Source organism: Pseudoliparis swirei, chromosome 6, assembly GCF_029220125.1.
Source record: "Pseudoliparis swirei isolate HS2019 ecotype Mariana Trench chromosome 6, NWPU_hadal_v1, whole genome shotgun sequence".
Classification (NCBI taxonomy): Eukaryota; Metazoa; Chordata; class Actinopteri; order Perciformes; family Liparidae; genus Pseudoliparis; species Pseudoliparis swirei.
Genome location: NC_079393.1, coordinates 11147119 through 11162144, shown reverse-complemented (window position 1 = coordinate 11162144; position 15026 = coordinate 11147119). Strand labels below are relative to the sequence as shown.

At 38.8% G+C, this 15026-nt stretch overlaps 1 protein-coding gene across 1 annotated transcript; it reads left to right on the top strand.

Annotated features, from left to right (window-relative positions):
• Positions 1 to 4104: 4104 nt before the first annotated feature.
• Positions 4105 to 9050, top strand: saal1 (serum amyloid A-like 1). Its single transcript, XM_056417282.1, has 13 exons — positions 4105 to 4237; positions 4514 to 4713; positions 4920 to 5021; positions 5902 to 5985; positions 6109 to 6188; positions 6277 to 6336; positions 6417 to 6532; positions 6946 to 7132; positions 7209 to 7291; positions 7431 to 7616; positions 8033 to 8175; positions 8289 to 8381; positions 8705 to 9050. Exons 1-13 carry the CDS (start codon positions 4216 to 4218, stop codon positions 8780 to 8782), a joined length of 1434 nt encoding a protein of 477 aa, XP_056273257.1. The 5' UTR covers positions 4105 to 4215; the 3' UTR covers positions 8783 to 9050.
• The last annotated feature ends 5976 nt before the right edge of the window (positions 9051 to 15026 follow it).

Here is a 15026-nt window from a genome sequence, read left to right as displayed (position 1 = left end):
TGTTGCTTCTGGGAGCTTGCGGTCACCAGAGAAGGTAATAGTTATTTCTACTGCACTTGACGGGCCTTTATATTGAGATTTCACTTTGTTTTTTGCTCACGCCTTCTGGCTTAAGTTTTATTGCCAAGAAATGGGAAACATGTGCTGAATGGATGTCTGACGTCTTTTACAAGTCCAATATAATCATTCTACATCCTCATCCCTTCAACAAATATGCACTGGGCTGCAATAAAACAGTTTGGTGCTTCTTTTATTATATTAAACTTTAATAAGTAGTTCTGCAATGCTGTGACAACATTAATTACATTTGAACTTTTTAATGAAGTGATTAGAACTTAGCAGCCATGATACCTTGATATGATAACTGTGTGGTTAAATATGGTTAAACAGGAATATATATATACATATATATATATATATATGTATATATCAGTATATACATATATATATATATGCATATATATATATACATATATATATATACATATATATATGTATGTATATATATATATATATATTTTATTGGATTGTCCAACCCTGTCACACCCGGTGTCAGCTGGGATATGCTTGAGCATGCAGCACTGCACAGGATAAACCATTTTATGGCTGTATGACAGTGTAAATAATGAACAATTATATTTGGAGTAAACATTATAATGTACTTTTTAATAATATAACAACAACTTATAATAATGATCTTGATAGCAACCAATCTCAATTTTGAAATAGTAAGAAAATAACATGAAATTATGACAACATGGCATCTGGTTTACATCCAGGCAGGTGGATCTTGAACAAACCTCTCCACTAAGAATCTGGTTCTTTTCGGGTCAATCCCTTTTCTTCACATTCGATCACATTCAATCACAATAACTATATTGACTTATCGAACAATATATGGATATTACCTCAATCAGTTTTTCCTCCACAGCTGTGGTGTGGGAACATTTTGGGTTTAGGAATGAGAGGAGTGTTGTTGTCGTAGAGCTAATATATTGTCACTTTGCACTCTTTGTTAACAAAGGTCTGAACTATTGAGAAGCTGACTGGTACAATACTGCCTGTAAAGCAATCAATGAGTCTATATAGCCCCGTGCCAAATGTTTAATATTTAGTGCAATCTCTGTTAACACAGCCCGAGAGACCATTTATTTATTGTTTTGGTTGTATGGTTTTATTTTATTCATATTTATTTATTCCGGATATAAATTGAAAAAAATCCCATTCCAATTTCTTGAAGTTTATTGCTTTTGAAAGGGTGTACTTGTATGATTAAACTTGTAAATATTAGTTTTAATTATCTAAATTGCATCTGGGTCATACTGTAAATAACAGGAGGCAGCTACATCCTTGATTACAGTCATCTACTTCGTGCCATGTCATGTGAATACGTCACAAAACTTTCCAACTCTTTGACAAACAGGTGACAGCATATTGTGTCAGTATTTGTTCACACCATTCAGAACTTAAAAATTCATTGTAAGACAATATTACTCCAAGTTCAGTAAAAATGTGATACATACTCAATTGTTTATTCATCAATTGATGGTTGCACAGATTACTTATAATAATTCCAGCTGGTGGTTTGATATTTCACTTACTTACTTGTTATGCATGTGGCATTTGTCTTATCTTTTTCTTCAGAACAAACATATGTTTTAGTAAAGTTATGTCATGTGTGGACGCTCCTCCGAGTGCAAACAGGACCACTCCCACAAGGAGACAGCTGCATGGTGAGTAAAGTATTTTGTTATTCCTGTCTGACCGGATATACAGTGTTGATTAAGGGAGGATGGTACACTCTCCAGAAAGTTTTGATAAGAGGCGGAACATTATTCTCGATTCTTCTAATCCGTGTTGATATTTTATTATTTGACATTCAACACTGTCATCATTTACCATGAAACCAAATAAAACGATGCTTTAAACAGTGTGTCTGAATTAGGGCTGTCAATCGATTAAAAAAAAGTAACTAATTAATCGCACATTTTGAAATTCATTAATCGCGATTAATCGCGATTAAAAGTTTTCTTTTTTCTTTTTAAAGACAAAACTTCACACAGAGCTGTGTTTCCAAAGAGGCTCCTACCTATAAAGTGCCAGCGAGGCATTTAATATTGTGGATGATAAATTGTTTCTTCAGTGAAACATCCAGATGAGTAAAAAAAATGAAGTATATTGAGACCCCATTGGTCCTGTCATCTTTACCACTGAACAGCAGCAGAACCAGTGGCCTTGGTAACTGACTGACATTCAAATATGTCACGTTCACCCTCTGGAGGCTGGGGGCATGTTCTCCATTTTACAAAAAAATGTAAATTCACCTTTTAAAGGCGTTTGCATATGACACATACCCACGTGTTATACATCAAACATTCCAGAACAATCTCAGCTCTCTATATATTGAGGCACATTGTTCTCGCGCCGTGTAGTCTCTGTCTTCTCTGACTGACAGGTTGCTAATGAGCCTCCCCTGTGAAGTAGGAGGTCCTTTGTGATTTACTGAGTGTTCATTGGTTGTTTTTTTCGCAAAATGTTGACAGACAAACGGATTGACAAATCACGTTGAAGGTTTCGTGTGAGGAGTTCTTTCCGCGCCGCGTCACCCGACACGTCGCCCCTCCGTTCCTCTGTGTATCAGAGGGGGAGTCGGGAGGAAGGAGGAGCAGGAGGAAACCCGACTGATTCATCCACGAGTTTAAACTGATTTCTGCTCCTTATTTTCGCGGAGAAATAATTGTTTTAAAAACGGAAACCGTGTTAAACCGTACTGCCGCGGTTTGACACTCAGAGGAGTGTAAAAACGTCAACGAACACCGGAAGTAAACAAAGTTGCGTTAATTGCGTTAAAATATTTTAGTGCGTTAACGCGGCCAAATTAATCGCATAGATTAATGCGTTAACGCTGACAGCCCTAGTCTGAATACATAAGAGAATTCAAGATGGAGGAATTTCAGAAATGTAAACAAAAAATGGTTAAATGCAGTAATTTACTGCAGTATGTTTTCATCATAAATTATATTTGTTAGGTATTCTGTTTTTAATTCAAGCAAGATTGATAGTTTTTCTATGGGCTAAAAAACAATTGAGTTTGATTATTATGTCTTTTCCAACAGACCTTTCTAACAAGATTAGTAAGCTTTTTGGAGAAGGGAAGGTTGTGGTCTCAGGGAAGCGTGCAAATACAACACGCTTTGTGTGCTGCAACAACAAACAGTAACCAAACAATTTTTACAACCTTGTGAAACGCCTAACATAACGAACACTGCATTATTAGTTGTGCAATCATTAGCAGCTAATGCTCAGCAATAAGGGATGCAACTCATACATATTTTCATTCTCAAGTAATGTACTGATTACTTTATTAAAAATATTTTTCTCTATAATAAATGACACATAAATGTGAACAAATCTGACTGTAAATAGCCATCAGCAACTGATTAATTACTAATTGATGAATTACTACTCATTCAGTATTAGTGATACACTTGTTAAGACAATAAGTGTGATTTATGCTTGGAAAAAAATGTTAATTCATAGATATAGAGATTTTTTTAAAGAATATATATTTTGAATTTGAGTAACAATTGAAAATCAGATACAGTTATTGATGGGTGAGAGATCAGTCTAGATATTTACACATTTTGGAATTCCTATTTCTAGCTCCTGAGTTTCATAAATGGTTCGCATTGACACGAAAAAAGGTGAAATAATTACTAGAACTTCCTCCACTTTTTGGGGGGTTTATGGTCACCCTAATTTCTTTACCGTTCCTTCACCTCAATTTATGGGGGTAACAGTCGATATTTCAAAGACTGATATCTCCACACACGAATTTGAGAAACTGCGTGTGTGCGTGCGTGCGTGTTGTGTGTGAATCAGACATTACACAGATAGTAATCGTGGCCCTGGATTCTGATTGATGAAAAAAGATAAATGTATCAGACATCCGATGATTTTTGCCGCGCTCCCTCTTCGTCTGTGATACCACCTTCGCACTGCAAGTGGCAGTATTCATTTTAACTTGAGCTGGTCTACCACGAGAAGAAGATTACGCAGCGTGTATGAAATTCGCGCATGCGCACACAGTAACTTGTTCTAAATGGAGGCTGTTTGAAACAGTGTTTGTAATGTCGTCTAGAAACTGCCGTAACGTGCTAAAAAAAACGAACATGCAGTGAGATATTACATTTAATATTTACCAGTTAGTTACGTATGCAGACAGCGGTCACTATGGGTGAGTTGACATGTCAGAAGTAACGCTGCTGTTGCGTGTGAGGTAGCTACAATAGCGGAATTTGCATCTGCTAGCTACGTTTTTAAGTTTAATGAAACGATGAACTTTTGCAAAGTTTGCATTGAGCGTGAGGTTATATAATGAATTAATAGTAATAACAAATTCAAAATAAAGTATACATTAACACTCAGTTGATGTAATATTACAGTCTATGGAAAGTTACTGGCACACAATTGACGGTAAACGGATATTTACTCCGTGCATCTTCCCCCCCAGACTGTCGAGTTGATGGTGCTGAGGAAGAGGAGAATGAGAGATCCTCATCTCCAGCTGGACTACAGTCCCCTGAAATGGACCGCAACCCATCGCCACCCCCAGGAGCAGACGATGAAAAGACTGACGGAGATGTGGACGCAATTGGAGAAACTGTTTACAGCAAGCATTGGCTCTTCAGCACCCTGACTCGTCTCATTCGTGTAGGCTGGCTGTCACTACTCGTATCACATTTGGCGCCTGATATTTTCAGTGACCTTTTGGATCAGCCAATTTAGAGACCCCAAATTAAGTCAGTGGTAATAAACACAGGTTTCTGTTAAATTGGAGGGAACATCTTGTACTTTCTGCTCCAGTGTTCAACGCGCCTACTATTTCTTAATGTTTGGAAAATGTTCATGTCTTCCAGATGGTCACTGAGCATTCAGAGGTAAACTCTGAAGGTCCGATGCAGCTCCCTGATGATGATGAGGAAGACCTATGCAGAGTCTGGGATATGGCAATGGATAAGGTAGAGTCTTTATTTGCCCCCTGTATCTTCTGTCTTTCTGTTCAAGGTTGTTATCAATTTAATGTTTTTATTGACTTTATATGCTACTTGGAAGCTTAATAATAATAATACATCATCAATTATTAGTTGATTGTATTTTGTATTAATAATCTAAATCTGCAATCTACTTTGCCAAATTGATGTAGTGCAGTATAAATAACATTATTGATTGCCAAATGAATACAAGTCAAAAATGGCATAAAATGGAAATACTAGTAGTAATCATAACTGCAATAAACAAAAGGATCAAAATGGGTTATTTTGTAACTGTTTAATAGAAACAGTGTGCATTATGTGGTTGTTATTTCGTTTTAGTTAGTGTCGCAGCTTTACAAAATTTATTTCAGCAAAATGGAAATTGAACATGATCTAAGCAAAAGTAATACTACATTCCGAATTCACCACATTTAACCACATTTTATTAAACATGCTAATGGTGTCTTTTTTTTGCCATTCATAGAGCATTATCAATTAATGATTAATGATATAGTTATCTACTACCTAAAATGTATGTAATCTTAATAAATTCTCCTTCATGATGGTGATGTGAAGTTTTTGTTGAGAGGCGTTATTTACCGTCTGCTACGGCGACGCTGCTATTTGTTTTATGATCATTGGAGGATGTAGATTGTGGGGCCATTAAACTTTAAAGCTTTATACTGACGGGTGTTTCTGTTCACCCTCAATTGGTTGGGCGAAATGATAGAAACACTTCAGTACATTGCAACACAATTTGAAAGCACCGCAAACTACATCTTCCAAAATGACCATTGAATTAAACGAGACCTCTCAGACATGTTTAGTCCCCACTAATGAATGTTTATTCACCAACTGTGTGTAGGACGTGGCGGCCTTTCTGCAGGAATTCAATGCTACGGATATCCTTCTTGGGGTGATCGCCAAATCTCGTTGTCAACGTCTGACAGTGAGTGAAATCCTTTCCAGTTCATACATTGTCAAAATATAATCCCATATTATCTATTTAATCTTTGATTATATCTTTGATAAATCCCATGACCAGTCACAAATTGTTATGTTGCTTCTCCAGGAAGTTTGTGTGGGAATCCTTGGAAACATTGCCTGCTTTCCTGACACGTGTCTGACTCTAAGCCAAAATGAAGACTTGGGGTGTGTAGAAGTCATCGTCTGTAACATGTGCAATATATTTTGATCGCCGTTGTTTTATTTTAATGAATGCAACTCCCTGTGCGTCCAGTGCTGTGCTGTTGCTTCTGCTTGGAGATGCAGATCCGCCAACCCTTCTGGAAACCTGCCGGTTTGTATTTTCCATTGTGCAGACACGTGAGAGAGGAAGACTGAGAGAGAAATCTTCATCTTTTGCGATGATGTTTGCAGATTGCTGCTGACCTGCGTCTCTCAGAAAGACGTCTGTTCCCTGTGGCTCCGGCGAATACGTCAGCGGACGTCTGTGCGCTCCAACCTCTTTTTCATCATGCGCAGTTCTACCAACAGTACCATGCTTTACTCCAAACTTCTTAATAAGCTGATAACTTGTTACTTAAGAAAATATCAGTTTGACATTCCAAGATGACTTACATTAAGTCAAAGTCCCTGTAAGCTGTTTATCTGAAAGGCTCCATGTGGAGTTTCTGACCTCTAGTAGCTCTGGAAGTAAATCCGCTCTGGATTATAAATACTAATACTACTGAATTGGCTTTGAAAATGATTTTTGGCAAGCAAAATGCATTCAGCACATTTGTTAGACCTCAAGGCTACACTCAATGCTATATTTATTGATGAACACTTACTGTAAACACACCTTATGGTTTGGTTAAAACAAGAACACTCCACAGGGCACCTTCTACTTTACTTTTGTCAGCTTTCTAAAATGGTTATAATAATTATTGCCCTGTGTGTTTTACAGCTGACCTGCTTGAGATGGTTGGAGAGCTGCTTGACAAACTGTTTGACCTTGACGAAGAGCTGATGAAGAGTTGGATCACAGCTCAACCAAGTGGTGGTGAGGAGGATGAGGATGATGATGATGATAATGGCAGCCAAAGTCGTCTGGATGCGGCCTCATGTCTTCTCGAGGCAGCCAAGCAGCTGAGGTAAAGATATGGTACTTATGATGTTGATTTATTTAATTGATGCTCAGTTTTCAACACTGTCCTGATGCTTTCACAGATCAGAGAGTCCGATTGGCTTAGAGGTTTACCTTCATGCCCTCCAACTCCTCACCACCGTAGATGAGGGCATTCAGACTCTTGGTAAGAGCAACCGATGCTCTCTGTGTTGAGTTCATCACTTCAGAAGTTAAAGGTTATCGCCGTAGTTCTTAACTCGGTACATTTGAACAGAAGATTGAAGTAACCTCTCGACAGATAATACGTTGTTCAATGATTCCAGCTGCCCCCGATGGACCCGGCAAAGCCGTGTGGGACTTTGTCTGCGACGTTGTGTGTGAGGACCTCTGCCAGCCCACCGATCTTCCCGCCGTCCTGCAAGAGCAGAAACGCATTTTGGTTCAAGCGTTGGCGGTGCTGCAGGCGCTCTACAGGTGTCAGGATGAGTGGTGCAGCAGAAGTGACATAAGTAAGCTTTTTATAACAGTGACGTCATTCCTTGTGAATGCATGTCGACCAGTGAATGTGGATTTTGTGCTGCTGGTAGACAGGCCCTGCCCACAGAAATTGTCGGGCCCCTGAAAAGCTCCCTCCCCAAATCTGTTTCATTCATATCAGCACATGAGCACGCTCTCCCTCTCCGACTAAACGCACACATAGAAACTAAGAGAGACCTAGCTTTCCTCTTCCCCCCCCCCTCATGGTTCTGCTCTCGCTGTAGAAGATCTGGTATTTTAAATAGATGTAAAGTCTTTATTTAAACTGACACACAGGATCATGACTGGGGCGAAATTTAAAGTGTAAAAAAAAAAAGAAGTGCATTATGTAGGGAACAATTAAATACAAATATAACGCTGATATAAACTGTGTGATTTTTGACTCCAGGTCTTCCCCTTATTGGAACCGTTTTGCGAGTGCTTCAATTCCACAGTGAGGACAAAGATGACGGCACAAAAGACGAACAGCTCCAGACTCTTGCGGAGATCGCAGCTGAGTTTCTAGCTGATATCTGCAGTCACATTTCTACGGTAATAACACCACACTGACTCTGCTAACTGTCCTGTTGGATCAGATTGTTTTAGTGAGATTCCTAAATGTGAACCAGAGGGAACAACCACCTCCTTCTTCGTCTTCGTCGTAGGACACTGTGGCGGATTTGGTGAAGAACGGTTACCTGACGGAAAAGACGGCTCTCACGGCTGCGGGCAGTTTAGCTCCGAACTTCAGGACTTCAGTAAGTGCTTTCTCCAAAATGGTTTAAGTTTAACCGGATATGGATCACATTCAGGTCTGAAGCAGCTGCAATCATCCTCTCTGCTCTTTACTTTCACCAGTTATTGTAAAACCCCAACTGTTCCCGCAAAGTGAGACAAGCGTCAGTAAAACACAGTGACAACTTTTCATTGAGTATAAAATAATGCATTATCATTTTCTGTTATTACCGTTGATGTGATTGTTTAAAAAAAAAGGTAAATGGAGTACCGGCTGCTATCAACCACCAGCTCCAGTGGAAAATAAACATTGTGTTTCCACCCCGCCTTTCTTCCTCTTGTGCAGTTTCAGCAGCTGCAGTCCATGCTGTCAGAGACTGATCCCCAAATGGCAGACAAGGTGTGGAAACAGTTTCCTGTCTGAGGCTCCCAGCATATCAGAGTTCAGCACTCATCCAGACTGGGCACTGCTTTTTATAGCGGCCTCTATTTCCCCTCCAAAGATCCAGCTGGAGGTCGTATTTTTGGATTTCCATTGGAAAGTCCAAACGAGGATGTCACACCATGACGAGTAACCGAGAGCGTTTATTGGAAATGTAATTGTGTTTCTGTCTTAAAGTGTTTTATTTTGTGAATGCTATTTTTTCATTAAATGATTTATACTCTTTTAATAAAAATATCTCTTTCTTGTTTGTGATTAGCTGCTCTTACTAAAGCCCTCGCTGATCAAATGCTTTTTGGGTATTTAATGTGTTATTCTCTTTATAAAAAGGGTTAGTACAAAGCAACTAGCTTTTTGTAATTTTTAGAAAACGTATTAATGTTAAATAAATGAAAATATGTAGCACCTACAGAAATTAGTTTTGGTCCATGATAAATAAATAAAAACATCTCGAAAGAATTTTTTTATGAAATCTAACCAAAATAAAATTTCCAATGATCCTGACAGGCCCAGCAGAAAGTCCCATCGTTTATTCTGAGCATTGATTTAGATACAATCTTCATCTCCATCTACCCAGCCTTTAAGTTAGGCTGTTGTCCAACGACACAAAATAATTCTGCAGACTAATCATATCTCACCAAAAATGTACATTTTAATATCGTTAGTATTTGAGATCTGTCTCCTAATTAATGAAATGTAAGTCAGTGGGATTGTTAAAAAAGTGACACAGGATTTCCATAGCTTTTGATCCACTCGTGCACATCCTGGTGTATGATAATAAATATATAATATGTTGTTTAAATTTACTAATCATTCTGTTGTGCCACAGATCATCGAAGTCTGCTTTTTTCACAAAGGCCACAACCGAGAATCAAATGATCATGTACATGTAACTTTGTCCCCACTTTATTTAAAAGCCACTAAGCACTGATAACAGAATGATTTACTGCACTATTTAACATTTCATGATACAAATAAATATATTATCTATTTTTTGGATAATTACCCTTTGTTGCTGTACCTTTCTTCTGTCCTCAACGTCTCCGTCAGTCACACACCATTTCAGTCTTCACTGCATCTTTGCCACAAGAGACGTTTTTAACCAAAGATAATAATGTCAGCGCTTTCATCATTATCCATCACAATGTATATTCCTATTAGTATGTTCCTATTTTTTGTATGATACAAATATACATTTCTACATAAGATGAAACTGCATTGACTGTATTGCGTCACCTTTCCAAGCATATGAGTAATGGTACCAATGCTGATGGCAACATCAAGTGTTTACCAGAGGGTGACAGTCACTCGGTAACGACAATAAAATTAGATGAAAGGCTCTGGCCTGGCAACAATGATCTCATTTGGTTTCCAAATGCACCATTTCGCCCACTCATGGAGAAGAGCAGGACAACCTGCATGCTTACGAAGGCTCCGTGAATATAGCAGCGTTTTAATTAAAGCTTGGATTGATATGTAGAACACTCTTTCTAATGGAAATCCAGAGCTGGTCATAGCGCACGAGAGAGATCACCTCATGGGAAGAAAAAAAACCCTGTCTTTTTAATCTTTCTATCTCGACACGATCTGAACCTTGACTAGAGTTGTGATGCACAAAGGTGGTCAGAGCCATGATGTGCGAGTCACTTCCTGTTTGCGCTGTAAATGGTGAGAATGATGTCGATGTAATCGTGCTTGGCCTTTCGAGATTGCTCGTGGCCAGTGACTTGCACTTGGTCGGGTGCTCCGTCTCGAGGCCTCGCTGCCGGGCGTGTTCTGTCACAGAGATCAGGCTGACGCCCGGATGTTTCCTGCCAACCTTTATTGTCAGTCTGCCAGTCTTGATATGATCTGACTCCATGCACACGGCCCAGCGGGCCGCTCCTCGTGTGGTCGCTGCTCTCTGCACTTTAAAGGCGCTGAGGCATGTCAGGCCCGCCTGACGCTGATGCTGCATGTCAGTTACTTCTCTTTCGGGTTACCTCCGCCAACACAACTCGCTTTTCCTTTAAATGACCTGACATTTTGGAATCATGTGAAATGCCTTCTATTTTTGTCTCACATTTGTGTGAAAATTCATACTTGGCACACGTCCTTCTGTAACCTGGAAATGATATTACATACATTTTCACACGATATACCCATGAAGTGAATACAATGTATTTGTTTTTCAACATTCGTAAAGGCAAGGTCATGAACAAAAAGAAGAAGAAAAAGATCTTAACTTCTCATGAAAAAGCAGTGAAAGTAAATGAACTGGAGGATAGTGTGTCATTCAACATGAGCAGAATGTTTTCTTTGGTCATTACATGCATTTGCTCAGACTTATCATGTCGTATTGTGCCCTGAGATGGGGACCGACCTTCAATCATGTTGTGATGTCTGGGTTATCTAAACGAAGCCCTCTGGAGTGTGTAAAATGGCCCTAACAGTGATGTTGTAGCTGTGGCTGTGCGAGCAGGAGGGATAATGAAGGGATGAAGAATGCATGTGCAGTGTCACGTCCGCTTTGATTCCAAGGCCCTGCCCATTCGCAACCACCTGGTCAAGACATGTTAATAAAGACGCATGATGCTATTGGTGCAGTCAAAGCCCCCTTCAGCTCATTTCCTGAGTTCTCCTGGCTTTCTATCTCTTGTCAACAGAATCACAATGAAACCTTCCTCTCCGTGATCCCTGAGAATCAAAGACGCCGACGTCTCCCGCTCGCAAAAAGTGATTTGTGGTTGCGGTGTTTGCATTCGCCTTCACTTCCTGTTCTGCTTCTTCAACGACGTTATCTGACAGGACGTTGTCAGGATAAACTGGAGAGTAAGGAACAAAACAGTGACAATCTTTATAAATGGCGAAGTAACGTTCTCACATTGTCACCCACGCATGTATGCCGAGGTAGAAAGGTGGTATACCAGCAAATATCTTTGATTTAAAACTTGAATACTCTGCTTTAATTATTGTTCATACACAAATAAAGAATAAGTGTGAATGATGAATGGATTTGATCATATTTGAAGTGTGAATGTATATATATGTTTAGGTGTGACATCTTATATAATATTTGATATGTGAAGTCCTTAAACTGCTGCTTTCAGTGAGGAAGAGATGTTGAGCAAAAGAAAACAACTCTAATAAAATGATATTCCATAATATTATTTATTTTGCCTTTCAAAATTAAATGTAAAAAGGATTTGATTATTTTCTAACATTTCGTTTTGAATTGCTTGTTAGGGAATTATGTGATAATATTAGCAAAATGCACTAGATTAAAACACCTCTGGATTGATCCCCTAACCTAATTTATAATTAAAACACATTCAAAGAGTTATTTTCAGTGACCTTTTTTAAACCTCTATAATGTAGTGTTCCTTAGGTTTCTTTTGTAAATGTGGCAGGTGTTTATGAGTGGCGCTCTGTCCTCTGTCCTGTGTTCTCTGTCCTGTCCTTGTGTACCGTTGACGCCTGTCACCAAGTGGCATATGCTGCTGTTTGTTCTGCAATGACAGAATTGAAGCTAATTAAAGAGACGTAGCGTTGCCACAGGAAGTGTACGTAAGCAGACCATTCTCTGCTCTGATTAGTTAGTTGATCAAACAAGGTTCAGGATCAGGTGAAAGACTCTAACTCTATTGATGAAGACCTTGAATTCCCTGGAAATTCAAATAACAGCAGTTTGGAGTGGAAAAGGAACAAATATCCCATCCAGTAGAACCACTGGAACTTTGCTTTAGTAGAAATAAAATACGTAAAATAGTTAAAATAGCCTTTTAAATTACTATAACATATTAAATAATTGTTGGAATTGTTATTATTTCAATTAAAATGATTACATTGGTAGCTATTGTAGTTTAATTCACTTGTTAAGCTTTTTATCTTTTTACTGATATTATACCAGAGCTCTTAGGTGTGTTTTCTGTGCTGCGGCGACACCTAATTTTCAATGTGTAACTGCAAAATTACAGAGTTGTAAATAAGTATATAGAATAAAATGACAGTAGAAAGTGTAAATGTCATTTATTACTTCAGTCATTTATTACATAATGAATGGGGCTTCACGCAGACAACACAAGTGTCACTATTCTTGTAGCATTTCTGTATCACCCGAATGCCCAGTGAGCTTTCGTGCAGTTTTAATACATCCTAATGCTCATGTTGGGCCATTTCTTAGCACCACGCTGAGATTAGCCAGAGAGATCTCTTGCAGCTTGATGCTCAGACACTGTGAGTAGATCCCTCTGATTGAAGCGAACAGAACTGGGACAGACTGGCAGACATGCTGAAGCCCTGACACTCTCGAACATGTCTGACATGAAGCATCTACAATAGACTCAGTAGATCATGTAGAGTCTCATCAGCGGAGAAACTGAGTTCAGTTATAACCAAAGAAAAATGACTACAAAGGTTTACAGTACATGCACGTGTATTTTGATAAATATACAAATAAAAGTGTTTCAAAGAACATATTTACATACTGCCTTACCTTGAATCTTGTTGCAAAGTATGTTTTGCACAATTTATATAATACAATGTGGAAGTATATCTCTACTGTAGTATAGAATGGACTACTGGTGTTTAGAATATTTTATAAAATGTGTATTAATGGCGAAGTTCAGTCTTCTCACATCCTGAAAGCTAATTATTCGGAGACCGAAGGTCAGGCCAGGAGAGCGAACCACAATGAGCCGTTGTATTCATGCTGCACACTCTGATCCTTGTCAAGGTACTCGTGGCTTAAAGCATCTCAAAGCCCCTGTGTCAGTTACCCTCTGAAAAGCAGAGTACACACACAATGAGCCATATCACATTATCAATAAGAGTCAGATCCTACAGTTTAAACATACCTTTATATCATAACAAGATAATATTATAGCGAATGTGTAAGATCAGTTAGCAGATACAATCCATGGTTTGTAAACCTGTGTGTCTCGGACCCCGGCATGAAGTAGAGCCAATCCAGGAGCTGTCAAGACACAAGGAGATCAAAGAGCATGTGCAGCATAAAAGAGCTTTCTGGGAAAATGGATTCATAAACGGATTGGGATGTTCTTGCTGTTGCCGTGTAGAAGCTTAATGAAAGGAAGCATTGCTTACCGAATCATGAACAATACCACGGCCAAACCATTCAGTAGGCTTTGTCCTTTCCCGCCTTTTCTTCCCTCTTGGTAAATAAGCAGGCAACAATTAAAGGAGAAGCCTGTATTGGTCACAGGGTACATGCGTGTACGGCCCACAACGTTCTTTCTATTTGCTTTAGCAGCGGCTTAGACTCCCGGATTCTCGTGCAAATGGACGACTGCAGAACTACAAAGACTGTTTGTCTGAATTAAAGAAGGTTCAATTGTTTTCCTGCACAGCTAAGACAATAAATAAAGATGTTACACTGAATCTCACTGCTACTGTGGATTTCATTAGATGCTGTTACCAATGATAGAAAGGCTTATTTGTCATCTTGATAGGCAATAATTTAGCTGTTTTATACTATTTTAAGTTTCTTTTTGTAATAATAATAATGATACAATATGTGCTTTATGATTAAAGTTGTATTATCCTTATCATTAGGGCTGCGATTAATGATTACTTTCATTCCATTCATTCTTCAACATTTTTTATTATTGCTTTTTTCTATAAAAAAATCAGAAAAGTAAAAAAAAAATTTGCAAATACAAAAGTTAAACAACCAATTTTTAAACAAAATAGTTGCCAACAATAAAGCTCCCTCATGTGGCTCAAAGTTACTGTCAATATACATATTGAATCAAGATTACGATTAAGAAATACAATCTCCTGCGACCCACCTGTGGGTCCTGACCCAGTGATTGGGCAGTCAGCCTGTACCGACAACCCAAACCGACTGGGTGCACACATAATAAGTTTACCACATGCACTTCACTATTCTGAAACATGGCTGCATTATGAAAGCATGCCACTGCTCCAGCTCTAACATAACATGCCCCTCCTCTCTACCTTCTTCTGTTTAGATACATGGATCGTAGTCCGCATGCCTACTACTCATCATTCAGAATTCCTGTCATATTCCTTAAATGTGTTGTAACTATGTTATGCTGTTCGTTCTGTACACATGACATCTATTGCTTCTGTCCATCCGGGGAGAGGGATCCTCCTCTGTTTCTCTCCTGAGGGTTTCTTCCTATTTTTCCCAGTAACATTTTTTCTTTCTTTCTGTTCTTTGGGGAGTTTTTTGTGATCCGATGTGAGGTCCTGGGACAGGGAT

Bases quoted from the DNA above. Each gene is read 5' to 3' on its own strand.
- saal1 (XM_056417282.1), top strand. From the start codon at position 4,216: ATGCAGACAGCGGTCACTATGG. The intron at 4,714-4,919 runs GTAGGCTGGCTG...CATGTCTTCCAG, and splicing joins CCCTGACTCGTCTCATTCGT to ATGGTCACTGAGCATTCAGA. The intron at 5,986-6,108 runs GTGAGTGAAATC...TTGCTTCTCCAG, and splicing joins CTCGTTGTCAACGTCTGACA to GAAGTTTGTGTGGGAATCCT.